The sequence below is a fragment of the Salvelinus alpinus genome, chromosome 23 (assembly GCF_045679555.1).
Source record: "Salvelinus alpinus chromosome 23, SLU_Salpinus.1, whole genome shotgun sequence".
Taxonomy (NCBI): Eukaryota; Metazoa; Chordata; class Actinopteri; order Salmoniformes; family Salmonidae; genus Salvelinus; species Salvelinus alpinus.
This window is the reverse complement of record NC_092108.1, coordinates 43,549,801-43,576,213: the sequence shown is the minus strand read 5'-3', so window position 1 is coordinate 43,576,213 and position 26,413 is coordinate 43,549,801. Positions and strand designations below refer to the sequence as shown.

The 26,413-nt window shown below is 42.9% G+C and overlaps 1 protein-coding gene across 1 annotated transcript in view; it reads left to right on the top strand.

Moving 5' to 3' along the window:
* Positions 1-11,959: 11,959 nt before the first annotated feature.
* The window catches only part of LOC139551094 (parafibromin-like), a 69,108-nt gene continuing 54,654 nt past the window's right edge, over positions 11,960-26,413 (top strand). The window contains exons 1-11 of the mRNA XM_071362490.1: positions 11,960-12,086; positions 12,595-12,770; positions 13,740-13,845; positions 14,038-14,107; positions 14,242-14,304; positions 14,561-14,613; positions 15,084-15,172; positions 15,748-15,961; positions 16,591-16,689; positions 17,030-17,108; positions 24,595-24,659. Of these exons, the coding sequence (XP_071218591.1) occupies positions 12,640-12,770; positions 13,740-13,845; positions 14,038-14,107; positions 14,242-14,304; positions 14,561-14,613; positions 15,084-15,172; positions 15,748-15,961; positions 16,591-16,689; positions 17,030-17,108; positions 24,595-24,659 (969 nt within the window). The 5' untranslated portion in view covers positions 11,960-12,086; positions 12,595-12,639. The remainder of the gene's footprint in view (positions 12,087-12,594; positions 12,771-13,739; positions 13,846-14,037; positions 14,108-14,241; positions 14,305-14,560; positions 14,614-15,083; positions 15,173-15,747; positions 15,962-16,590; positions 16,690-17,029; positions 17,109-24,594; positions 24,660-26,413) is intronic.

The following is a 26,413-nucleotide window of genomic DNA, read 5'->3' as shown; positions in this document are numbered from 1 at the left end:
CGTCAGTCAGGAGCCGCCAGAGCCGTCCGTCAGTCAGGAGCCGCCAGAGCCGCCAGCCAGTCAGGAGCCGCCAGAGCCGCCAGCCAGTCAGGAGCCGCCAGAGCCGCCAGCCAGTCAGGAGCCGCCAGAGCCGCCAGCCAGTCAGGAGCCGCCAGAGCCGCCAGCCAGTCAGGAGCCGCCAGAGCCGCCAGCCAGTCAGGAGCCGCCAGAGCCGCCTGCCAGTCAGGAGCCGCCAGAGCCGCCTGCCAGTCATGAGCCGCCAGCCAGTCATGAGCTGCCCTCCAGTCGTGAGCTGCCCTCCAGTCGTGAGCTGCCCTCCAGTCGTGAGCTGCCCTCCAGTCGTGAGCTGCCCTCCAGTCGTGAGCTACCTCTCTGTCGTGAGCTACCTCTCTGTCGTGAGCTACCTCTCTGTCGTGAGCTACCTCTCTGTCCTGAGCTATCTCCTCTATCTAGGGGGGGCCTTGGTGAAGGTTCCTAGACCAAGGTCGGGGGCGAGGGTCGCCACTCAAAGGACGCTAAGGAGGGGGACAAAGACAGTGGTAGAGTGGTGTCGTCGTCCTGCGCCGGAGCCGCCACCGCGGACAGATGCCCACCCAGACCCTCCTCTTGAGTTTTAGGGGTGCGTTCGGAGTCCGCACCTCAGGAGGGGGGTACTGTAACGTCCTGACCAGAGTTCTTATGTGTTTTGCTTGTTTAGTGTTGGTCAGGACGTGAGCTGGGTGGGAATTCTATGTTGTGTGTCTAGTTTGTCTGTTTCTGTGTCCAGCCTAATATGGTTCTCAATCAGAGGCAGCTGTCAATCGTTGTCCCTGATTGAGAATCATATATAGGAGGCTTGTTTTGTGTTGGGATTTTGTGGGTGATTGTTTCCTGTCTCTGTTTGTGTTCTGCACCAGATAGGTCTGTCTCGGTTTTCACATTTGTTATTTTGTATTTTGTATAGTGTTCACGTATTCGTCTCTTTGTTTATTAAATGTGTTTAACACTAGCCACGCTGCATTTTGGTCCTCTCCTTCATCCCAGGAAGAAAACCGTTACAAGTACTAAATGGCATGTGGCAAATTACATTCCAGTCATTTCTCACCACACCTTCATCCATTGAGGTTTATTTTTAACCCCTAAAACAGTCTATTTAAAGTATATTCTTGACCTGATTGAACTGGGAACTCAACCTGATACTGAAATAGCCTGAATTAACTTCTGAACTTCTTTGATAAAGGTCAAAAACACAAGAGGAACTCTCACATGTTTCATATTGTCTATTGAAAAGTAAACAACCTACCAAAAGTCTATCACCAGATTGTGATCTACTCACTTAATTTAATATTTTTAATCTTTCCTCATTTACAGTACCAGTCAAAAGTTTGGACACACCTACTCATTCCAGGGTTTTTCTTTATTTTTACTTTTTTCTACATTGTAGAATAATAGTGAAGACATCAACACAATTAAATAACACATATGGAATCATGTAGTAACCAAAAAAGACAAGATCGTAATCACAAAATTGGGGAGAAAAGGGGGTTATAAATAAAAAATTATCAGCAGAGGGGAGACGATGTGTTTCTTTGAGTTTACGTCTTGCTCCGGTATACTGGGGTGACGTCGGCGTAAATGTGTCATCATATTTCAGGTGTTGGCAACTGCATAGGCTATTCTTGTTGAGCGTGGCGACATACTGTAAACATTTTATCCACAACTCGCTGTCCATTGCCGTTGTAATATACTTGGAAGCCAAAATGTTCCCAAACTGGAGATTTTAAACGATGATGGGGGATCCTCCAATTCTGGTTTATCAACCCCACCACTTGCCATTGTACAGAACTAGTTCCCAGCTGCGCCTCACAAAGGACAGTTTGAAATGCGCCCATTACGGTTTGAATTTTGATTACAACGTGCACATAGGCCCGAATATTTTTTTTCAGCTCATATTTGCTCGAGGCATAGGTCTACTAGGGTAATGTGATGGGCTGCAGCGCAGCAGCAGGACCAGGAGAAATGGACTTGGGAGAACGTTTTGGACGGCAAGGGTTGCTACACATGGGAGGAGATCCTGGCTGGAAAGGATCGCCTCCCATGGGAACAGCTGGAGGCAGCTAGGAGAGCAGAGGCAACCGGAGAGAGGAACCGGCGTTATGAAGGGACGCTGCTAGCACGGAAAGCCGAGAAGAAATCCCAAAAATGTCTTGGGGGGGGGGGGGCTAAAGGGTAGTGTGGCGAAGTCAGGTTGGAGACCTGCGCCCACTTCTCATGCTTACCGTGAAGAGCGGGAGTACGGGCAGACACCGGGTTATGCGGAAGAGCGCACGGTGTCTCCTGTACGTGTGCATAGCCCGGTGCGGGTTATTCCACCTCCCCGCACTGGCCGGGCTAGATTGAGCGTTGAGCCAAGTGCCATGAAGCCGGCTCAACATATCTGGCCTCCAGTACGTCTCCTCTGGCCGGTGTTCATGGCACCAGCCTTACGCATGGTGTCCCCGGTTCGCCTACACAGCCCAGTGCGGGTTATTCCACCTCCCCGCATTGGTCGGGCTACGGGGAGCATGCAACCAGGTAAGGTTGGGCAGGCTCAGTGCTCAAGGGAGCCAGTACGCCTGCACGGTCCGGTATATCCGGCGCCACCTTCCCGCCCCAGCCCAGTACCTCCAGTTCCAGCACCCCGCACTCGCCTTATGGTGCGTGGCCCCAGCCCAGTACCACCAGTGCCTACACCACGCACCAGGCTTCCAGTACGTCTCCAGAGCCCTGTTCCTCCTCCACGCACTCTCCCTATGGTGCGTGTCTCCAGTCCAGTACCTCCAGTTCCGGCACCACGCACCAAGCCTCCTGTGCGTCTCCAGAGCCCTGTACGCACTGTTCCTTCTCCCCGCACTCGCCCTGAGGTGCGTGTCTCCAGTCCGGTACCACCAGTTCCGGCACCACGCACCAGGCCTACTGTGCGCCTCAGCAGGTCAGAGTCGGCCGTCTGCCCAGCGCCGCCTGCACTGCTCGTCTGTCCAGCGCCGTCTGAGCCATCTGCCTGCCCAGCGCCGTCTGATCCATCTGCCTGCCCAGCGCCGTTTGAGCCATCTGCCTGCCCAGCGCCGTCTGAGCCATCTGCCTGCCCAGCGCCGTCTGAGCCATCTGCCTGCCCAGCGTCGTCTGAGCCATCTGCCTGCCCAGCGCCATCAGTCAGGAGCCGCCAGAGCCGCCCGTCAGTCAGGAGCCGCCAGAGCCGCCCGTCAGTCAGGAGCCGCCAGAGCCGTCCGTCAGTCAGGAGCCGCCAGAGCCGCCAGCCAGTCAGGAGCCGCCAGAGCCGCCAGCCAGTCAGGAGCCGCCAGAGCCGCCAGCCAGTCAGGAGCCGCCAGAGCCGCCAGCCAGTCAGGAGCCGCCAGAGCCGCCAGCCAGTCAGGAGCCGCCAGAGCCGCCAGCCAGTCAGGAGCCGCCAGAGCCGCCTGCCAGTCAGGAGCCGCCAGAGCCGCCTGCCAGTCATGAGCCGCCAGCCAGTCATGAGCTGCCCTCCAGTCGTGAGCTGCCCTCCAGTCGTGAGCTGCCCTCCAGTCGTGAGCTGCCCTCCAGTCGTGAGCTGCCCTCCAGTCGTGAGCTACCTCTCTGTCGTGAGCTACCTCTCTGTCGTGAGCTACCTCTCTGTCGTGAGCTACCTCTCTGTCCTGAGCTATCTCCTCTATCTAGGGGGGGCCTTGGTGAAGGTTCCTAGACCAAGGTCGGGGGCGAGGGTCGCCACTCAAAGGACGCTAAGGAGGGGGACAAAGACAGTGGTAGAGTGGTGTCGTCGTCCTGCGCCGGAGCCGCCACCGCGGACAGATGCCCACCCAGACCCTCCTCTTGAGTTTTAGGGGTGCGTTCGGAGTCCGCACCTCAGGAGGGGGGTACTGTAACGTCCTGACCAGAGTTCTTATGTGTTTTGCTTGTTTAGTGTTGGTCAGGACGTGAGCTGGGTGGGAATTCTATGTTGTGTGTCTAGTTTGTCTGTTTCTGTGTCCAGCCTAATATGGTTCTCAATCAGAGGCAGCTGTCAATCGTTGTCCCTGATTGAGAATCATATATAGGAGGCTTGTTTTGTGTTGGGATTTTGTGGGTGATTGTTTCCTGTCTCTGTTTGTGTTCTGCACCAGATAGGTCTGTCTCGGTTTTCACATTTGTTATTTTGTATTTTGTATAGTGTTCACGTATTCGTCTCTTTGTTTATTAAATGTGTTTAACACTAGCCACGCTGCATTTTGGTCCTCTCCTTCATCCCAGGAAGAAAACCGTTACAAGTACTAAATGGCATGTGGCAAATTACATTCCAGTCATTTCTCACCACACCTTCATCCATTGAGGTTTATTTTTAACCCCTAAAACAGTCTATTTAAAGTATATTCTTGACCTGATTGAACTGGGAACTCAACCTGATACTGAAATAGCCTGAATTAACTTCTGAACTTCTTTGATAAAGGTCAAAAACACAAGAGGAACTCTCACATGTTTCATATTGTCTATTGAAAAGTAAACAACCTACCAAAAGTCTATCACCAGATTGTGATCTACTCACTTAATTTAATATTTTTAATCTTTCCTCATTTACAGTACCAGTCAAAAGTTTGGACACACCTACTCATTCCAGGGTTTTTCTTTATTTTTACTTTTTTCTACATTGTAGAATAATAGTGAAGACATCAACACAATTAAATAACACATATGGAATCATGTAGTAACCAAAAAAGACAAGATCGTAATCACAAAATTGGGGAGAAAAGGGGGTTATAAATAAAAAATTATCAGCAGAGGGGAGACGATGTGTTTCTTTGAGTTTACGTCTTGCTCCGGTATACTGGGGTGACGTCGGCGTAAATGTGTCATCATATTTCAGGTGTTGGCAACTGCATAGGCTATTCTTGTTGAGCGTGGCGACATACTGTAAACATTTTATCCACAACTCGCTGTCCATTGCCGTTGTAATATACTTGGAAGCCAAAATGTTCCCAAACTGGAGATTTTAAACGATGATGGGGGATCCTCCAATTCTGGTTTATCAACCCCACCACTTGCCATTGTACAGAACTAGTTCCCAGCTGCGCCTCACAAAGGACAGTTTGAAATGCGCCCATTACGGTTTGAATTTTGATTACAACGTGCACATAGGCCCGAATATTTTTTTTCAGCTCATATTTGCTCGAGGCATAGGTCTACTAGGGTAATGTGATGGGCTGCAGCGTAGGCATAGCCTATAGGCATGCTGTTTTAATTTTGTAAATATATACAGTATATTTTTTTATGTATTCATTTGGGTTTGAACTGAACCGAGGTCCCCGTACTGAACTGTTCAGTACCGTTACACACCTACACCTACTGAGAATGCATTACATAGTATGATTAAACAATACTCCAAGTCACAACTTGTCAAACAGAGATCTGATACTGTATACTGGCCATTGGTGTGGGGTTTGGGTGGTCCGTGGGTGTTGTTTGACAATTTATTTGGATTCCTCACATCTTAACCATGGTTAAGAGGAGGTTTTTGTGCAAATCGGATGTTGGGTACTATATTTGACTAACTGAATCCTATACCTTTAAATGGCCAATTTGAGTGCAATCAATTACCTTAATTTCTCAGAGTTCAAAACGTCTTTCAACAAAATAATCAAGTATCTGTTTCTAATTAATGAAACTATTTCAGAACAATCTTAGATGGTGGGTGTCATGACTTGCTGAAATGACATGGAACGACACTGGTTATCAAAGTAGTTGTAGAGTTGCCAAATGTTTTGTCTCATCTACAACTATAATCATTGTTATTCAAATCATTGTTATTCATCATGCCTCTATTGTGTTTTGATTTTGGTAGAAAATAGGTAGCTTTTCCAAACGGATAGTGTGCGGGCTGACCTCAAAGGCCCCTCCATCGCCGCCCCTGCTGAGGACAGGGGCATGCTCAACCTCTAGGGCTTTGACTTGGGAGCCGCGGACATCATCCGTAACCTTGCCCTGATCTTCGAACAGATTCTGGACCATACAAAGAAATAAAAACATTGATAGAAATGGTGGAAAGACTATGAAATTGACTTGGCTCGCAATGACGCACAAAGTGCCCTGGAGAGCAGAAATTCAAAAAGATATTGATATTTACAATACCTTTTTTTATTTTGATCATGAGTGAAATGACGATGCGTCCAGCAGGTTCAACCAAATTGTGAAAAATGTGTGTTCGGTTATTATCTGAAAGTTGGTAAAGGAGACCTAAAACAATATCATGATATGCGACTACATATATATCACACTACAAGAATGGATATTAAAGTAAAGATTCAACCATTTTTTTTAATGTCATATTATATTTGTGCAATTCAAAATGGGTGAATCATTCCTTTAATGCGTACAGTACTCTTATGGTATAACAATGCTTTCTTTCAAGAATAAATAATGGTAAACATTACATGGAAAGACCATTCATGATTATTCAAGATGTTTCATTTGAATCAAGGAGCGGTGGTGTAAGAGACCTGTATCTTGTAATGGGCAATAGTTCCATTGTAGGTTTCTGTTGGAGGGGATCACTGTACAGTACATTACTACTATTATATGTTAAAGCAAGTTTTTTTTGTTGCTACCTTATTTAAAAATTGTATTTAACTACGCACGTCAATTAAGAACAAATTCTTATTTACAATGAAGGCCTACCAAAAGGCAAACGCATCCTGCCGGGACGGGGGCTGGGGTTAAAAAATAAAATAAAAGTGTATTTAAAATATAGGATAAAACACACATCACGACAAGAGAGACAACACAACACCACATAAAGAGAGACCTAAGACAACAACATAGCAAGGCAGCAACACAACATGACAACAGCATGGTAGCAGCACATGGTAGCAGCACAAAACATGGTACAAACATTATTGGGCACAGACAACCGCACAAAGGGCAAGAAGTTAGAGACAATAATACATCATGCAAAGCAGCCACAACTGTCAGTAACAGTGTCCATGATTGAGTCTTTGAATGAAGAGATTGAGATAAAACTGACCAGTTTGAGCGTTTGTTGCAGCTCACTAGCTGCAACTGAAAATACGTATTAGCTTTGGGGACCTTTAACAGGATGTGACTGGCGTTGCATGTGGAGGATGAGGGCTCCAGTAGATATCTCAGATAGGGGGGAGTGAGGACTAAGAGGGTTTTATAAATAAGCATCAATCAATAGGTCTTGCGACGGGAGATGATCAGAGATGATCAGTTTACAGAGGAGTATAGAGTGCAGTGATGTGTCCTATAAGGAGCATTGGTGGCAAATCTGATGGTAAAGAACATCTAGCCGCTCGAGAGCACCCTTACCTGCCGATCTATAAATTACATCTCCGTAATCCAGCATGGGTAGGATGGTCATCTGAATCAGGGTTAGTTTGGCTGCTGGGGTGAAAGGGGAGCGATTACGATAGAGGAAACCAAGTCTAGAATTAACTTTAGCCTGCAGCTTTTATATGTGTTGAGAGAAGGACCAAGGGTCTTTTGAAGTCTGTCCCCCTGTATGTAGCATTGTAAATTAGTACAGATAAACTGGAGGACTCGATAAGAAGTCAGGCACCAAGCGTCTGAGAAAGCCAATGAAAGTCAGTTATTGGATGTTCTGTGAAAATCTAGAACTGAGCTTATCGAGAAGTGTAATGACAGGGCCCTTGGACTGTTTCTGTCTTACTCAAATGGTCTGACCACTATACTCAGACTAACCAACTAGTTTTGTTTGATAGCAATTTATTTTAATTTTTACAAATTGATATTTCTGATGAGATCAAAATCATGATAGAATATCCTTGGTGAAAATGAAAAGGAATGTTTCTTACTGGAAAAGGCCAGGAAGTCCTTTCCTGTTTGTCTTTTCTTCCATTTGGTGCCCAATGATCGTGACCCTGGTTACCAGTGATTGTTGAAAGTATTCAGACTCCTTGACTTTTCCACATTGTGTTACGTTACAGCCTTATTCTAAAATATATACAATTGTTTTTTTCTTTCAATCTACACACAATACCCCATAATAACAAAGCAAAACAGGTTTTTAGAAATGTTAGCAAATTTATACAACATAAAAAAATGAAATAACATTTTACATAAATATTCAGACCCTTTACTCAGTACTTTGTTGAAGCACCTTTGGCAGCGATTACAGCTTCGAGTCTTCTTGGGTATGACGCTACAAGCTTGGCACACCTGTATTTGGGGAGTTTCACCCATTATTCTCAGCAGATGGGGAGCGTCGCTGCACAGTTATTTTCAGGTTTCTCCAGAGACGTTCAATCGGGTTCAAGTCCGGACTTGTCACCTCCCTGACCAAGGCCCTTCTCCCCCGATTGCTCAGTTTGGCCGGGCGGCCAGCTCTAGGAAGAGTCTTGGTGGTTCCAAATCAAATCAAATCAAATATATTTATATAGCCCTTCGTACATCAGCTGATATCTGCAGGTGTAGAAGCACGGTGGCTAGGAAAAACTCCCTAGAAAGGCCAAAACCTAGAAAGAAACCTAGAGAGGAACCAGGCTATGAGGGGTGGCCAGTCCGCTTCTGGCTGTGCCGGGTGGTGATTATAACAGAACATGGCCAAGATGTTCAAATGTTCATAAATGACCAGCATGGTCAAATAATAATAATCACAGTAGTTGTTGAGGGTGCAGCACCTCAGGAGTAAATGTCAGTTGGCTTTTCATAGCCGATCATTAAGAGTATCTCTACCGCTCTTGCGGTCTCTAGAGAGTTGAAAACAGCAGGTCTGGGACTTCTTCCTTTTTAGAATGATGGAGGCCACTGTGTTCTTGGGGACCTTCAATGTTGCGGAAATGTTTTGGTACCCTTCCCCAGATCTGTGCCTCAACACAATCCTGTCTCAGAACTCTACGGACAATTCCTTCGACCTCATGGCTTGGTTTTTGCTCTGACATGCACTGTCAACTGTGAGACCTTATATAGACAGGTGTGTGCCTTTCCAAGTCATGTTAAATCAATTGAATTTACCACAGGTGGACTCCAAGTTGTAGAAACATCTCAAGGATGACCAATGGAAAGAGGATGCACCTGAGCTACATTTCAAGTCTCATAGCAAAGAGTCTGAATACTTATGTCAATAAGGTATCTGTTTTTATTTGTAATGCATTTGCAAAAAAATTATAATAATGTTTTCGCTTAGTCATTATGGGGAATTGTGTGGAGATTGATAAGTAAAAATAATTTTGCTGTAACGTAACAAAATGTGGAAAAAGTTGAGGGGTCTGAATACTTTCCCAATGCACTTCTTGCATACCAATGGCTTTTTCCCCCAGTGGTATCAGTTGTTGAAGGTCAAAACAAGGTACTATAAATCAAATAAAATGTTATTGGTCACATACACATGGTTAGCAGATGTTAATGCGAGTGTAGCGAAATGCTTGTGCTTCTAGTTCCAGCAGTGCAGTAATATCTAACAAGTCATCTAACAATTCCCCAACAACTACCTAATGCACACAAATCTAAAGGGGTGAATGAGAATATGTACATATAAGTATATGGATGAGCGATGGCCGAGCGGCGTAGGCAAGGTGCAGTAGATGGTATAAAATACAGTATATACATGTGATATGAGTAATGTAAGATATGTAAACATTATTAAAGTGGCAATATTTAAAGTGGCATTGTTTAAAGTGACTAGTGATCCATTTATTAAAGTGACCAGTGATTGAGTCTCAGTGTAGGCAGCAGCCTCACTGAGTTAGTGATGGCTATTTAACAGTCTGATGGCTTTGAGATAGAAGCTGTTTTTCAATCTCTCGGTCCCAGCTTTGATGCATCTGTACTGACCTCGCCTTCTGGATGATAGCGATGTGAACAGGCAGTGGCTCGGGTGGTTGTTGTCCTTGATGATCTTTTTTTAAATGTTTCTATTTTTTTATTTCACCTTTATTTAACCAGGTCATTTACAACTGCGACCTGGCCAAGATAAAGCAAAGCAGTGCGACACAAACAACACAGAGTTACACATGGAATAAACAAACGTACAGTCAATAACACAATATAAAAAGTCTATATACAGTGGCTATATACATATTTTTGGCCTTCCTGTGACATCAGGTGCTGTAGGTGTCATGGAGGGCAGGTAGTTTGCCCCCGGTGATGCGTTGTGCAGACCGCACCACCCTCTGGAGAGCCTTGCTGTTGAGGGCGGTGCAGTTGCCGTACCAGGCTGTGACACAGCCCGACAGGATGCTCTTGATTGTGCATCTGTAAAAGTTTGTCAGGGTTTTGGGTGACAGGTGTTACGCCTTCTTCAACACACTGTCTGTGTGGGTGGACCATTTCAGTTTGTCTGTGATGTGTACGCCCAGGAACTTAAAACTTTCCACCTTCTCCACTGCTGTCCCTTCGATGTGGATAGGGGAGTGCGCCCTCTGCTGTTTCCTGAAGTCCACAAAACATATCCTTTGTTTTGTTGATGTTGAGTGAGAGGTTGTTTTCCTGACACCACACTCCGAGTGCCCTCACCTCCTTCCTGTAGGCTGTCTCGTCGTGTTGTTGGTGATCAAGCCCACTACTCTTGTGTCGTCTGCAAACTTGATGATTGAGTTGGAGGCATGCATGGCCATGCAGGCGTGGGTGAACAGGGAATACAGGAGAGGGCTGAGCACACACCCTTGTGGGGCCCCAGTGTTGAGGATCAGTGAAGTGGAGATGTTGTTTCCTGCCTTCACCACCTGGGGGCGGCACGTCAGAAAGTCCAGGACCCAGTTGCACAGTGAGGGGTTGAGACCCAGGGACTCCAGCTTGATGATGAGCTTAGAGGGTACTATGGTGTTGAATGCTGAGCTGTAGTCAATGAACAGAATTCTTACATAGGTATTATTTTTGTCCAGATGGGATAGGGCAATGTGCAGTGTGATGGCGATTGCACCGTCTGTGGAGCTGTTGGGGCGGTATGCAAACTGAAGTGGGTCTAGGGTGGCCGGCAAGGTGGCGGTGATATGATCCTTGACTAGCCTCTCAAAGCACTTCATGATGACAAAAGTGAGTGCTACGGGGCAGTAGTCATTTAGATCAGTTATCTTTGCCTTCTTGGGTACAGGAACAATGGTAGCCATCGATAAAGACTGAAGCTGCTAGAAGCACATTAGAAGTATTCCAGTGTAGGAGGTTTTTGATAAAAACGAATGTAATGATGTCAAACGCACTAGGTACCTTTCCAATGTAATAGATCCAACAATGTAACTTTTGACATAATTGTGTAACACTTTAGAAGTATAAATGCAATGATTTATTTCTTCAAATATTGGATAAATAAAATGGCATAATACTAAAATGATTCATCTATATGGGTCATTTCAATTGGAGAAGGACAGCTGAAGGTACAATTGCACACGTGGAAAATAGTAACTGGGATTCATTGAGTTATTTTTGGTCATCTACCATTTCAGATCAACACCTACTTAGACAAAGTTAATGTTGACCATGTAACTGATTTCTAAAGATTTGTTTTATTTATGTGTTTTCATATTGTGCAATAAAGGCACAAGGTGTGTCAATCTATTTAGAACCCACCAGAAAGTACATGTTTGAATATGTACTACTATACCCTGTAATTAAACATACTTGCAGGCTACAATCAATGCCCATTCTGAGGAAAAGTACATTGGAGTCAGTTGCAGTAATTGAATACAGTGGGCCACATTGACACCTGTCGATTTAAAATGGCCACAGTCCATATTAATAGAGATCTGTCAATCTGACATCGTCTATAAATTGAACTAAATTGAAAATGTAGGCCTTAGTGTTACATGGTTGTAATATTCCATTCCACTTTCAATGAAATTTAAGGTGTATTCTGTTGCATGCCATTTACTAGCTCTCGAAAAACCTTCAACGGTTTTCAGTGGGTACGGTTGGCTGGGTGTGAATTACAATTCCAACACTGTTTTAACATTTAGAAACATATGCTGTGTGTGCCTCCAGTTGATGAACTACACTTCCTCCCCAGTTTTCTTACACACAGGTGCTCGAAACATGCTAGGAAGCTAATTAGCGTGGGTAACCACCTGCTTTCCATAAACAAGCGCTGTAACATGGCGATATGGCTGTGTGGGAACTCGAACCATTTAAAGGTGTGTTGTAATTGAACCTTTTGTATTTAGAATTTTTTCTCTCGCTGATATTAAGGATAAGGTCTTATGTTTTCAAAACCGTACCGCAAGCTATGAGTTTTACAGAACGAGAGTCGTTGGGCTCTTACAAAACTTCCCCCTGCTAAATTAGCATCTATGAATGGGTTAGCCATTTACAGCAGCTATAGTGTCAATGCCAACCTTAATAGTAGTGTTTACTATCAATTGTACTTTTTTTGTACAGAGAAAGCAAAGAAAATATGTTATGAGTAACGTTACTTACACTGTTACTGCAGAGATTTTAGTGCATCTCAAACTTTGAGGTATAACGTTAATGGGCATGAATTAAATACACTTTTTGAATGTGTGTGTGTACATAGAGGGATCAGTCAAAATATGTGTAATGCAGTTTGTTTTCAGGCTAGGTTTATCAATTGACATTGAACATAAATACAACTGGAAATTGGGATCAGGCATTAAGTGAGACCACATTGCACTATGTTGATAGGTGACTGGAGGCCTTACAATCATAGCTACATGAAGACAAGTGAAGATGGCGGACGTATTGAGTGTTCTTCGCCTGTACAACATCCAGAAAAAAGAAATCGTCGCCAAAGGAGACGAAGTTATCTTTGGAGAGTTCTCTTGGCCAAAAAATGTCAAGACTAACTATGTCATTTGGGGGTATGTTAATTTTGCTTATAAATTGGTAAATAACTATTCAATTGGCCTGTTGTAGCTAGCTAATGAGTAACGTTAGTTAGCTGCTAGCCACTGCTGTGTTGCCAAAACTTTTCTTGCTGTTTGTAAGGTGCGACTAATTGCACTGAAAGATCGCACATGCAGCTGGTTTTTACTGTTCGTTTTGGGGTTTAACTATTACGTTAACCGTCTAGTTTCAAGCTAACTAACTTGCTTATTCAAATGTATACTGTTATGGTTCGTGTAGCTAGCTAAGGTTAGCTGCCTAGCTAACATAACCATGCCAGGCAACGTTGTCGTAAGCCAGCTGTCTCACTTAAACCCACCAGGTTTAGTCAGCTAACGGTAACTAGTAATCCAGAAGTAAAATTGTATTTGAGAATCTGTCCACAATCGATTAGCCAGCCAGGTAGCTACAATATTGCAGTTAGCTAGCTATTATTGATTTCTGCACGTGACCATAAATGTCACTGTTTGACATTTCTAGCTTGCCAGGTAGACATTTAGCTTGATGTTATGAGCAAATCGGGTAACTAAGTTGGCTAGTAGAGTTTGTGTGGCAAGATAACAATCTACCTTTGCTTGCAAGCTAGCTAGCTACAGTATTTAACAGTTTTTTTGCAGGACCAACAGTCTTTCAGGCCATACTAAATGTAATGGTTGGACAATCCCTTAATTAACCTCATGCACCTGAACCAAGCAAGTTGGACCAGTTGTTGGAAGTGTAATTGAAGAGCTGTGACATGGTTGCCCTGGTCACAATTTGTGTGTAATGTCATTAACAAAATACAGGATTTAGACAATTAAAAAACCAAAATAGATATTAATGCATGCATTGTGCCTAAATTCCAGATTAGTTCCATAAGAGGGGGCCAAGATCGATTTTGCTTTAACAACTGTGGACAAAACTGCTGGTCTAAGCTGATGGTAATTTTCACCTTCCATTTTCAGAACTGGGAAGGAGGGTCAGCCGAAGGAGTACTATACTCTGGACTCCATCCTGTTCCTGCTCAACAATGTGCATCTCCCTCATCCATCCTATGTGCGAAGGGCTGCAGTAAGTACATTTATATCCTCATTCCAAAAGCTTCTTAGTTAGAATGTGTTGCCTAATGCTGATATGAATGTCATGTCTTCCAACCTGGTGTTGCCATTGGCCTATTGGCTGTTGTTGTCAGAAGCTTTGTAGTGACCTTTGTCAATTTTGTTGTATTTCATCGTGATTACATTGGTTTTATGATCACCCTAGACCGAGAACATTCCAGTTGTCAGAAGACCTGATCGAAAGGGCTTGCTTTCGTATCTCAATGGAGAAAGTTGTAAGTATGAATTGAGAATTATTTATGCAGATTTAAAAATATTTGCATGAAAACTTGTAAAATGAATACACATGTGTTGATTCCATTGAAATCATTGTACTAAAACATATTGCTCTTTGATTTCCCCTTCACAGCTACTTCAACAAGTATCGACAGAAGTGCCCCCATAGAGATTGGTTTGCAAAGGCCAACACAAGGTACAGTTGAAGCATTTTGGATACTCTTCCATTGATTGACTGGATGATTTTAATCCATGCATATTAGGAAATATGTTCTCTTGCATCGGATATATCCACAGTCCATGCTGTGAGGCCTAATATGCTATTTGTACGCAATTGGCTTGTTGCACTTATGCAATCAGTTTGGTGAGACACAGTGAAGTAGAAAGTAATTTGAGAGATATTGAAAAGGTATTGCGTAGTTGGCTAATTATTCATTTTTTTGCACCCTCAGTCAAACGAGCAGCAGATGAGGTGTCATCTGAAGCCAAAAAACCAAGGATAGAGGTGAATAATATTTTTTTATTTGACCTGCAACGTTCTGACTCCTCAGCTCCAATAGAAATCCTGTTTAACAAAAGGCCAGATAGTGCTTCACACCCCTTGACTTTTTCCTAATTTTGTTAGTGGGATTTAATTGTAATTTGTCAACGATCTACTCAAAATACTCTGTCAAAACATTTAAAAAAATATATATATATATAAACGAAAAATAAAACACAAAAATATCTTAATTAGGTAAGTATTCAACCCCCTGAGTGAATACATTAGTCACCTTCGGCAGCGACTACAGCTGTGAGTCTTTCTATGTAAGTCTCTAAGATCTTTGCCCACCTGGGTTGTACAATATTTGCACATTATTCTTTAAAAAATTCTTCAAGTTCTGTCAAGTTGGTTGTTGATCATTGCTAGACAGCCATTTTCAAGTCTTGCCATAGAAACGGAGTATTTTACTATAACGTTTTGTCGTTCTCTAGGATGAGGAACGAGTGCGTCTGGACAAGGAGCGTTTGGCTGCTCGACTGGAGGGCCACAAAGAGGGCATTGTGCAAACTGACCAGATCAGGTATGCGGTGCCTATACCCGTCCATCGGGTTGTTTTTCTTTTTGGAAGTGCAGAAATGTTTTCGTTTTTTTACTGTTCTTCAACAACATTGTACAACTGGCACCAACAAGCTGAATTGCTATTAAAATGTACATGGATAAAAAAAGGTGTAGGTCCTTAGCAATGGATGAAAGAAGTTGGTAATGTTGGGCTGTTGGCTTTAGCGGAGCAGTCGTGTCACTTTCTTATGACTAGCATTAGGATAGGTATGAAGGCACATTCATTGAGCTCCCTAGTTACAAAAGGGGGCAATTATCAATGAGCCACCATTGCTGCACACAGGTTTTAAGATACTAGCTAACAAATCCCAATGAGAGCGGTTAACAGACATGAACACAAACCAGGAACCTTGGTTTATTCTCAAAACGGTGCATTATTTAATCGCATTGCTACTCAATCAACCTCAGACATGAACCTCTACTCAATGACAACTTAGCGTTTCATCATTTTAGTAAAAAGCTAAATGATAACGTGTTCCTTTCAGTTCACCTAGTGAAATAAGTGTTAGTTGAAATAATCTCTACCCCCCCCCCCAGGTCACTTTCCGAGGCTATGTCAGTGGAGAAGATCGCCGCCATCAAAGCCAAGATCATGGCAAAGAAGCGCTCCACCATTAAGACAGACCTGGATGAGGACATCACCCTGAAGCAGAGGAGCTTTGTGGACGCTGAGGTGGACGTGACCAGGGACATTGTCAGCAGAGAGCGGGTGTGGAGGACCAGGACCACCATCCTACAGAGCACTGGAAAGGTCAGAGGTCAACCCCTAGACTAGACTGGCAATGACTGGGGGGAGGGGTCATTCTGTCATTTAGGGATGCTGTCATTTCATGACATTATGAGGAGGAATCCGGCCACATGGGAAGACACACACTCCATGTGTGTGTCCTCGGGTAACCATAGAACAAAATTGGCCTTGAAGGGTGGGGGCGATGATCCTTATCCATAGCTGATCAAAAACCTTTGGTTTAAAACTTGTGTTCTTTTATGCCTGCAGGTGGCAGCATCACCACAAGGGAAATGTTTTTTGATTTGGTGGTGAGATCTGCTGTTGTGTTATTAAGTGATGTCTGAGATTACACATTTTGCAGAAAACCTCCATGTATCAGAATCTAGTTTTTTTTTTTAAAGTACAACATTTCTGTGGACTAATCTCCCCAATTATTAATACCTCTTGATTTATATACATTTGAGTTTAGGACATTTTTAGGTAGAGGAAGCTCAATGGATTTGTTTATGGTGCTCGCTTTACACATGTCACTGCACAATGTGCACAGAAAAGGGTCCTTTGTAGCTTTGATCTACACATCAAAGCTTTTTCTTTGGAGTGATGTCTCGCCTACCTTTTACACTGTGCTCATAAATCTTTTGCTCATGCAGAACTTCTCCAAAAACATCTTTGCCATCCTGCAATCGGTGAAGGCCAGGGAGGAGGGACGCGCCCCTGAGCAGAGGCCAGCACAGAACACCACTCTGGTGGTAAGGAACATGTTTAATTTAATGCACGCTGTAGATGTACCACCATAGATTTGATTTTGGATACACTCTTTTGCATTCTAAGAATCCAGCCAATGCATCATTGAGAATGAAATCCATAAATCCAATTCCATAACATCTATGAATACCTCACCTCCCTGTTGTCATTTCTAAAAGAAATGGAGCGTGAAATGAACTTGGTGCTTCTCCATAAAAATGAGTATGTAACCTGTCGACGCAGGGTTGAGCGGAGTATTACCACTTCATTATAATAGTCTCTATATGCGGATCATTAATTGGAAATGACCTGTGTTTTAAGTGTAACCTCTTGCCTCCCCTCAAGGACCAGTCCATAAGGAACAAGCAACCTGTCCCAGCTGCTTATAACCGATACGATCAGGAGAGATTCAAAGGAAAAGAGGGTGAGTGAGACGTTGTTTCTTTGTAAATATAACCATGAATAATAGTATTTTGTGTGTGTGTGCAAAGGAGGCTGGTGGGAGGAGCTAAAGGAGGACAGGCTCATTGTAATGGCTGGAATGGAATAAATGGAACGGAGTTATGCGTTGTTGCTATGCGTTTGATATGTTTGGCACTAGGGTTGTGAACATTTAAATTAAGTTGTGGTCCTTGAAGTTCAGAAAAATCCCTAACCAAAAAACTGTTTATTACATGCTGACCACACCGCTTGTGTCACGTGCGCTCGCGTTGCAAAATAAATGTTAACATGTTATTCAATTAATGCACCCACACTGCTCGTGCGCGCCAACGACAGTCTGCGTTGCCATGCGCTAAAATAGAAGCCAGTTCTATTTGTGACACTGAACGCGGTGTAAGTCCTGCCTCTCCCATCTCCTCATTGGTTTATAGAAGCTGATAGATGAACTGAGTTCGGTCGGTCATCATGGTAACTATGAAAGTTAGATGCCAATCGCCATATAAAGTCCAAAGAAGAAAAAGCATGGAAGGAGGAGAGATGACTAAAAACGATTCGGTTGACCGTTTTTGTGTAGATTAATTGTCGGAGTAGAGGTCCTTGTGCATTTCAGGTAAAATAACAACTTAACGTTTATATCCCAGGACAAATTAGCTAGCAACTGCAAGCTAGCTAGCTAAATTGCCATAAAAGTTTAAATGCTTTTCGACCTGTCCCCAAATTAATATATTTGGTTGAGAGTTTGTTTTGATATTTCAACCTGCGTGTCGTGATCGCGTTTGTGGGGGGGCCAATTTATTTGCGCACATGCTCGACCGGTTTAGGTATGGTGTTACCAAAATGTATGAACACGCTTCTGCCTGCCCCTCCCCTCTCTCCTTTGCGCTGCCTGCCTGCTCTGTCTCTTTGCTAATGATGCAAGTGTGCGTTTGGTATTCGGTCAGTTGCGTGTAGGATACCCTAGCCTATTCATGGCACGATGTCGCTGGGCTACAGGGGTGTCTTCAGGCCAGTCTTGCAAGCACGGGGTACCCTACTATTTGTTTTTGTCTCATAATATGAATTTACAGTAGGCTACCGGTAGCCTTTATCGATTTAACCTTTTCACACACAATGGAATGTGTCCCCTTGAATGCACGACAGGTTTGTCTGTCCGGGTAGGCAAACATTTTAATGCGGACACGAAACCTCTGGAGATATGAACCAGCATTTTTCTTGTCTGTAAAGGAATGAGGCTTCTCAAATCAAATTTTTGGTCACATACACATGGTTAGCAGATGTTATTGTGAGTGTAGCGAAATGCTTATGCTTCTAGATCTAACAGGTAATATCTAACAAGTTCCACAACAAAACCTAATACACACGATAATAGTAAAGGAATGGGATAAGAATATAAGTATAAAATATATGGATGAGCAGGCTAAGATTCAATAGATGGTAAAGAATAGATCGTGAAGGATACAGTATATACATATGAGATATGGAAACATTAAAGTGACTAGTTTTCCATTTATTAAAGTGGCCAATGATATCAACTCTGTAGGTAGGCAGCTGCTAGTGCTAGTGGTGGCTGTTTAACAATCTGAAGCCGTGAGATTGAAAAACAGCTTCTATCTCTCTCTGTCCCAGCTTTGATGCACCTGTACTGACCTCGCCTTCTGGATGGAAGCGGGGTGAACAGGCAGTGGCTCGGGTGGTTATTGTCCTTGGTGATCTTTTTTGCCTTCCTGTGACATCAGGTGTTGTAGGTGTCCTGGAGGGCAGGTAGTTTGCCCCCGGTGATGCGTTGTGTAGACCGCACCACCCTCTGGAGAGCCCTGCGGTTGTGGGCGGTGCAGTTGCTATAACAGGCGGTGATACAGCCCGACAGGATGCTATCAATTGTGCACCTGTAAAAGTTAGTGACGGTTTTCGGTGACAAGCCAATTTGGGGTTGAAGAGGTGCTATTGTGCCTTCATCACACTGTCTGTGTGCGTGGACCATTTCAGTTTGTCGGTGATATGTACACAGAGGAACTTAACTTTCTACCTTCTCCACTGCTGTCTCTTTGATGTGGATAGGAGTGTGTTCCCTTTGCTGTTTCCTGAGGTCTACGGTCATCTCTTTTGTTTTGCTGACATTGAGTGAGAGGTTATTTTCTTGACACCACACTCCAAGGGCCCTCAGCTCCTCCCTGTAGGCCGTCTCGTCGTTGTTGGTAATCAAGCCTACCACTGTAGTGTCGTCTGCAAACTTGATGATTGAGTTGGAAGCATGCATGGCCATGCAGTCATGGGTGAACAGGGAGTACAGGAGGGGGCTGTGAACGTACCCTTGTGATCAGCGGGGTGGAGATGTTGTTTCCTACCTTCACCACCTGGGGGCGGCCCGTCAAAGTCCAGGACCCAGTTGCACAGGGCGGGGTCGAGACCCAGCGTCTCAAGCTTAATGATGAGTTTGGAGGGTACTATAGTGTTGAATGCAGAGCTGTAGTCAATGAACAGCATTCTTACATAGGTATTCCTCTTGTCCAGATGGGATAGTGCAGTGTGATAGCGTTTGCATCGTCTGTGGACCTATTGGGGCGGTAAGCAAATTGGACTGGATCTAGGGTGACAGGTAGGGTGGGTGTGATATGATCCTTGATTAGTCTCTCAAAGCACTTCGTGATGACAGAATTGAGTACTTCGGGGCGATAGTCATTTTGTTCAGTTACCTTATCTTTCTTGGGAACAGGAACAATGGTGGCCATCTGGACCATGTGGGGACAGCAGACTGGGATAGGGTTTGAAGGGGACTGAAGCAAGACTAACATCCATCACTAGGCCGGAACTGTCAATCAAATAATCTTGAGCTGCTTTGCCCAGCCTGCCTGCTGCCTGCGTGCAGAACAATCTCCTAAAAAAAGTACTTTCAAGTTTGTTAAACACTTTGACTTACCAAGACATTTAGCTCCCATACCATAAACAGAGCAGCACATCAATCAGTGACAATTATTGTTGTTAGAGGGAGAGAAAAAAAAGTTATGCTGCAGCAGAATTCTGTCACTTTTTTATTTTCTTTGTCTGAAAAGTTACAAATTGTCGCAATCGACATGTTATTGTAGCTGTGTTCTATGTCTGTTAAGGGTTCCAGGAGATATAACTTCATTGCCCGGCCCTAGCGGTCATACATTTGTAATAGGACCATTGTTCTGCATTGTATGTTGACATGGAATTGTCCGTTTGTCAAATCCCTATTTGCTTCCATTCCATCCATTACAATGAGCCCATCTTCCTATAGCTCCTTCCACCAGCCTGCGTAAAACATTGCAAGTGCTCTGAATGATGGCTAAATTGCGTAACATGGCTTTGAGTGTTTTTCTCTTTAGAAGTAAATAGCTGTGTTTGAATACCCATACTATTAGTTAATTTTAGTATACTGTAAACAAATGGTATCCTTTCAGTTTAGTGTACTAGCGCTTCCCCTGTCTACCGGAATTTGAAGCTGTTGCTATGCAACTTATTGCTAGCTTGTTAGTATAGCAAATTACAAGCTAGACCTCTTACGACTTCATTAATAATGTCCATTGAGAACGCAAACCGACTACACCACTTAAATGACGTGAAAAGTCAATAAACATTGGGTAGTTAGTTAGCCTACGGTTGATATACTGGCAAGTTTGTAGTAGTAGCAACTAATGTTAGGTAGCAAGCAAATGTACTGGTACATACAAGCAACTGCTGTAATGATATGCTATGTTCTTCGTTAGGCTAGCTCAGCCAACACAACTTTTAACTTATTTGAAAAGTAATTACATTGCTCAAGATTTTCTTAACATTTGTCATAATTAGTTAAAGCAATGAATTTGTATGCGCTCTCGTCAGACTTCGGCTGCATATCTTACGCCATTGTCTTCAAATCTGCAAATGTTGTGAAGCCACGCCCATTTTCTGAAGAATTGCATAATGAGCCCGAAAAGCACTGAAATAGTGTCCACTGCTTGTATACTTGGCATACTAACTATATCCATAATATGACCAATAAGCATACTACATACTCAATTTACATCACAAATAGTGCGGTTAGTATTACTATTTGAACACGGCTAATGTTTTTGCTGACTACTCAGTGGTGGTTTGTTCTGTTTAGGCTTGTTTAATTGTGATGATGCGGTTCATATTGTTTGAGGCAGCATAGGCATACATGGTTATCTTTCAAATACTTGTTTTGATCTATCACATTGGGATTTGCTCTGGGAATCACTACTAGGAGGAACCAATCACATAGCGTCTGTTGAGTGGCGAATGAGGTGTGCCACTCGCCCACCTTCTGGTCATTCTTGCGCCTCTTCCTTGCGAAGCGCACTACTCAGCATGACTTGATTCCTGTCTTCCTACTTAACCTTGCGGTTCGCCTGAGAACAGTTAACGCTTCCGAACCTAGGACCTCGGCTCGTCTTTTGTGTTGAATAACTGACCAAAAGGAATGTTTTTGCTTCTTGTAGAAATATATCTTTAGCTTTTTCTTTCCACTAAGTCTCCTGTGGTAGCTAGCGTCACACGGCTTCCACTTTCCTGGTTCGAGCCCAGATAGGAGCGGGGAGAGGGATGGAAGCTATATTGTTACACTGGCAATACTAAAGTGCCTATAAGAACATCCAATAGTCAAAGGTTAATGAAATACAAATGGTATAGAGAGAAGTAGTCCTTTCATTCCTGTAATAACTGCAACCTAAAACTTCTTACCTGGGAATATTGAACACTCATGTTAAAAGGAACCACCAGCTTTCATATGTTCTCATGTTCTGAGCAAGGAACTTAAACATGAGCTTTCTTACATGGCACATATTGCACTTTTACTTCTCCAACACTTTGTTTTTGCATTATTTAAACCAAATTGAACATATTGCATTATTTATTTGAGGCTAAATTGATTTTGATGTATTATATTAAGTTAAAATAAGTGTTCATTCAGTATTGTTGTAATTGTCATTATTACCCCCCCCCAAAAAAAATTGTCAGATTAATCGGTATCGGCTTTATTTGGTCCTCCAATAATCGGTATCGGCGTTAAAATCGTAATTGGTCGACCTCTACTGCCAACCCCATGCTTCATCGTAGGGATGGTATTGGCCAGGTGGTGAGCGGTGCCTGGAGATGGTTGTCCTTCTGCAAGGTTCTTCCCTCTCCACAGAGGAACTCCAGAGCTCTGTCAGTGACCATCGGATTCTTGGTCACCTCCCTGACCAAGGCTCCTCTCCCCCGATTGCTCAGTTTGGCCGGGCGGCCAGCTCTAGGAAGAGTCTTGTTGGTTCCAAACGTCTTCCTTTTTAGAATGATGGAGGCCACTGTGTTCTTGGGGACCTTCAATGCCGCAGACGTTTTTTGGTACCCTTTCCCAGATCTGTGCTTCGACACAATCCCGTCTCGGAGCTATACGGACAATTGCTTCGACCTCATGGCTTGGTTTTTTTTCTCTGACATGCACTGTCAACTGTGGAACCTTATATAGACAGGTGTGTGCATTTCCAAATCATGTCCAATCAATTTAATTTACCACAGGTGGACTCCAATTGAAGTTGTAGAAACATCTCAAGGATGATTCAATGGAAACAGGATGTACCTGAGCTCAATTTAGAGTCTCATAGCAAAAGGTCTGAATAGTTATGTAAACTATTAATAAATGTATTAATAAAGACGTTTTTTTTATTTTTTATGTCCATGTTCGCTTTGTCAGACTTTTGTGTGTAGATTGACGAGTGGGGGGAAAAATAATCGAATACATTTTAGAATACGGCTGTAACATAACAAAATGTGGAAAAAGTGAAGGGTTTTGAATACTTTCCGAATGCACTGTATAGCCCAACTTTTGTATCACAACTAAAAGTTGGATAAATTAATTTAAAGTAAGCATATAGGAGTACCTTTTTCTTTGTTAACCGCTCAACACAGAATAGCCGCATGTGCGCACTCCCTCATCAATTATTTTATTCAGCTACGTTCAATTGTGTTCTTTATAATATAAAATAATGCTGCGGAATTTGAAGCAAATCTTGTCTGCTAAGTGAACTAGTGTAGCTCACAGCTTTATGGCATAGCCAGATCAAGGCCTAACATTAGGACATCTCAAAGTATTCTCTTCTTCTGAAATAGACTACAGTTTCTTAACTTCTCTAGGGTAGGGGGCAGCATTTGGAATTTTGGATGAAATGCATGCCCAAATTAAACTGCCTGCATCTCTGGCCCAGAATATATGATATGCATGTAACTGGTAGATTTGGATAGAAAACACTCTAAAGTTTCCAAAACTGTTAAAATAGTGTCTGTGAGTATAACAGAACTGATTTGGTAGGCGAAAACCTGAGAAAAATCCATTCAGGAAGTCGTTTTTTTTTTCTTTTCTTTTTTTTTCTATTCAATGCTAATTCAGTATCCATTGACTTAGGACTCAAATTGCAGTTTCTATGCCTTCCACTAGATGTCAACAGTCTTCAGAAATTGTTTCAGGCTTGTATTCTGATAAATGAAGAAGTAAGAGCAGTCTGAATGAGTGGACCCTGCTGTGTCACAGAGCTTTTTCCTGCACAAGACCGAGAGAGTGCGTTTCTTGTTTACCTTTTAAATTGACAACGTTATTGTCCGGTTGAAATATTATCGATTATTTAGACTAAAAACAACCTGAGGTTTGAATATAAACATCGTTTGACATGTTTCTATGAACTTTACGGATACAATTTGGATTTTTTTGTCTTCCTGTTTCCTGTTCAAACGCAATGTTTGAGCCTGTGGATTACTGAAGAAAACGCGCGAACAAAACGGAGGTTTTTGGATATAAAGAGACTTTATCGAACAAAAATAACATTTATTGAGTAAATGAATGTCTGCTGAGTGCAACCATATGAAGATCATCAAAGGTAAGGGTTTCAATTTATCTCTATTTCTAAATTGTGTAACTGTTCTACCTGGCTGGCTACTGTTTGTAATGATTTGTCTAGTGGGCTATGTTCTCAAATAATCGTACGTTATGCTTTCGCCGTAAAGCATTTTTAAAATCTGACACCGTGGTTGGATTCACAAACAGTTCATCTTTAAACCTATGTAAAATATGTTTTTTGTTTTCTGAATTTTTATAATGAGTATTTCTGTTTTTGAATTTGGCGCCCAGCAGTTTCACTGGCTGTTGAAGAGGTAGGACGCTACCGTCTCACGTGCCCAGGAGAGGTTAACATGTTTCTTTAGACCTGTCTAAAATCAATAATTGATTTATTGAGATGGTGTAGGCTATATTACGTGGTTTTATTAGACTTTTTAAAATGTAGATGTTCCAAAGGCTGCATCAGTGGCTTGTAGGCTATGCGTGGAAGCCAGGAAATGCTGAATGTGTTTGTTAATTAACGGCAGTTATTTTATTGACAATCAACTGGCTGACAAAATTTCATGACCGCCACAGCCTTACCCAAGCCACCTGAAAAGTAACGTGCATTACTGATTGATTGACTTGTGTCCTTTAGAAACGGAGGGATTCAAGATTGACACCATGGGCACCTACCACGGCATGACCCTGAAATCTGTAACGGTAAGACCATCTTTCTTCTTTTGGGGCGTCTACCAGAATGCTAACAAAATTGGCACAAGAAATAGCAAAGTCACATAGACACCGTTAGCGAAATGCTAATGAGCGAAAAACCAATGTAATTGCAACGATTGGCAAATCGAGCTCATAAAGCTATACAAGCATAACTAGTAGCTACCGAATGTGGTTTTTGGTGAGTGTGGACATTTTATAAGTGAGAGAAATTGTGCAAATGAACAAAGTTGTTGTGCATGCTTTTCTGAAGGAAGAGCAGCAGGTGTACACGGAGCAGAGGGGATGGGGAAGAAACTCTAGTAGTAGGACTTCTCAAATACGGCGGAAAGCCATTGTAAGATATCTGATGGCAAACATTTAGTGGTGAATTGCATACAAGTGTAACTTCATCCCCTCGAGCGCTGCACAACAACGTGCCGATAGATATAGAACGCTATGGATTCACCACCTCCCACTTTTTCCCGTTATGCTATTTACAAACAAACGTGACTGGCTCAACTGTTCTGGGGAACTACTGTAAGCGGTATCCTCTAATGTATTTTACAAGTTGACTGCGGGTATTAACTTAAAGTATCTACAAATATTCAAATTTATAGAAAAACTACAATTAGTTTTGACGGTATTGAAAAAACCATTTTGTGGCCTTTTTCCAAATACCCCGGTATACAGTATACCACCCAAGCCTAACCTCCATTGACTATTAAGTAGCAGTCTACCTGTTGGCTCTTGGTCATATCCTTCTCAATTAACGATGCAATATCTAACTAAGTTTTTGGGTGACTTGACCAAATTCACATAGAAATTTGAGTTATAGATCTGTCATTCTCATTTAAAGTAAGTCAAGAAGCAGTATATTTGTTCTAAGTGCGCCATTTCTATGCTTCCGGTTTTAAAGTCTTGGTTTTGTACACCAGTTTCAAACAGCTGAAACTACACATTTTGGGTTATTGAAAATATATTTCAGTGGTCTAGATGGTACAATGATTCTCTGCACCAGGGGTATTCAACTCTTACTCTACGAGGTCTGGATGCTGCTTGTTTTCTGTTCTACCTGATTTTGAAAACAAGCAGTGGAACTGGCTTCGCGGTCCAGAGTTGAGTTTGAGGGCTCTGACAAAACATCTCAAAGATGATCAATGGAATCAGGATGCACCTGAGCTCAATTTCAAGTCATAGCAAAGGGTCTGAATACTTACGTAAATAAATGTGCAAACATTTAACCTGTTTTCGCTTTGTGACTGGGGTATTGTGTAGATTGCTGAGGATTTTTTATTTTTATTTATCCATTTTTATAAGGCTGTGACGTAACAAAATGTTGGGAAAGTTAGTGGGTCTGGATACTTTCCGAAGGCACTATATTTCCATATCTTCCATTGATTGGATCATCTCAACTTGCTTTGTCACGCACGGAGGTTCTATGATTATAGTGCTGTGTTGGTGACTTGTGATTTAGCCAACAACAACAAGCTACATGCACCAATCTGCGTAGGCTATTCTCGTTGAGCAGTAGCGACATACTGTTAACGTTTTATCCACAACTTTCGGTCCATCGTTGTTGTAATCTACTGTGAAGCCAAAATATTCCCAAACTAGGGATTTTAACGATCATGGAGGATCCTCCAATTCTGGTTTATCGACCACCCCCATCGTACAGAACTCGAGATTTTTTGGGGGGACAATTATTTTTATTTTTATGTATTCATTTGCAGGCGGGTCAAAGGTTGCTGTACTGACCGTTTCGG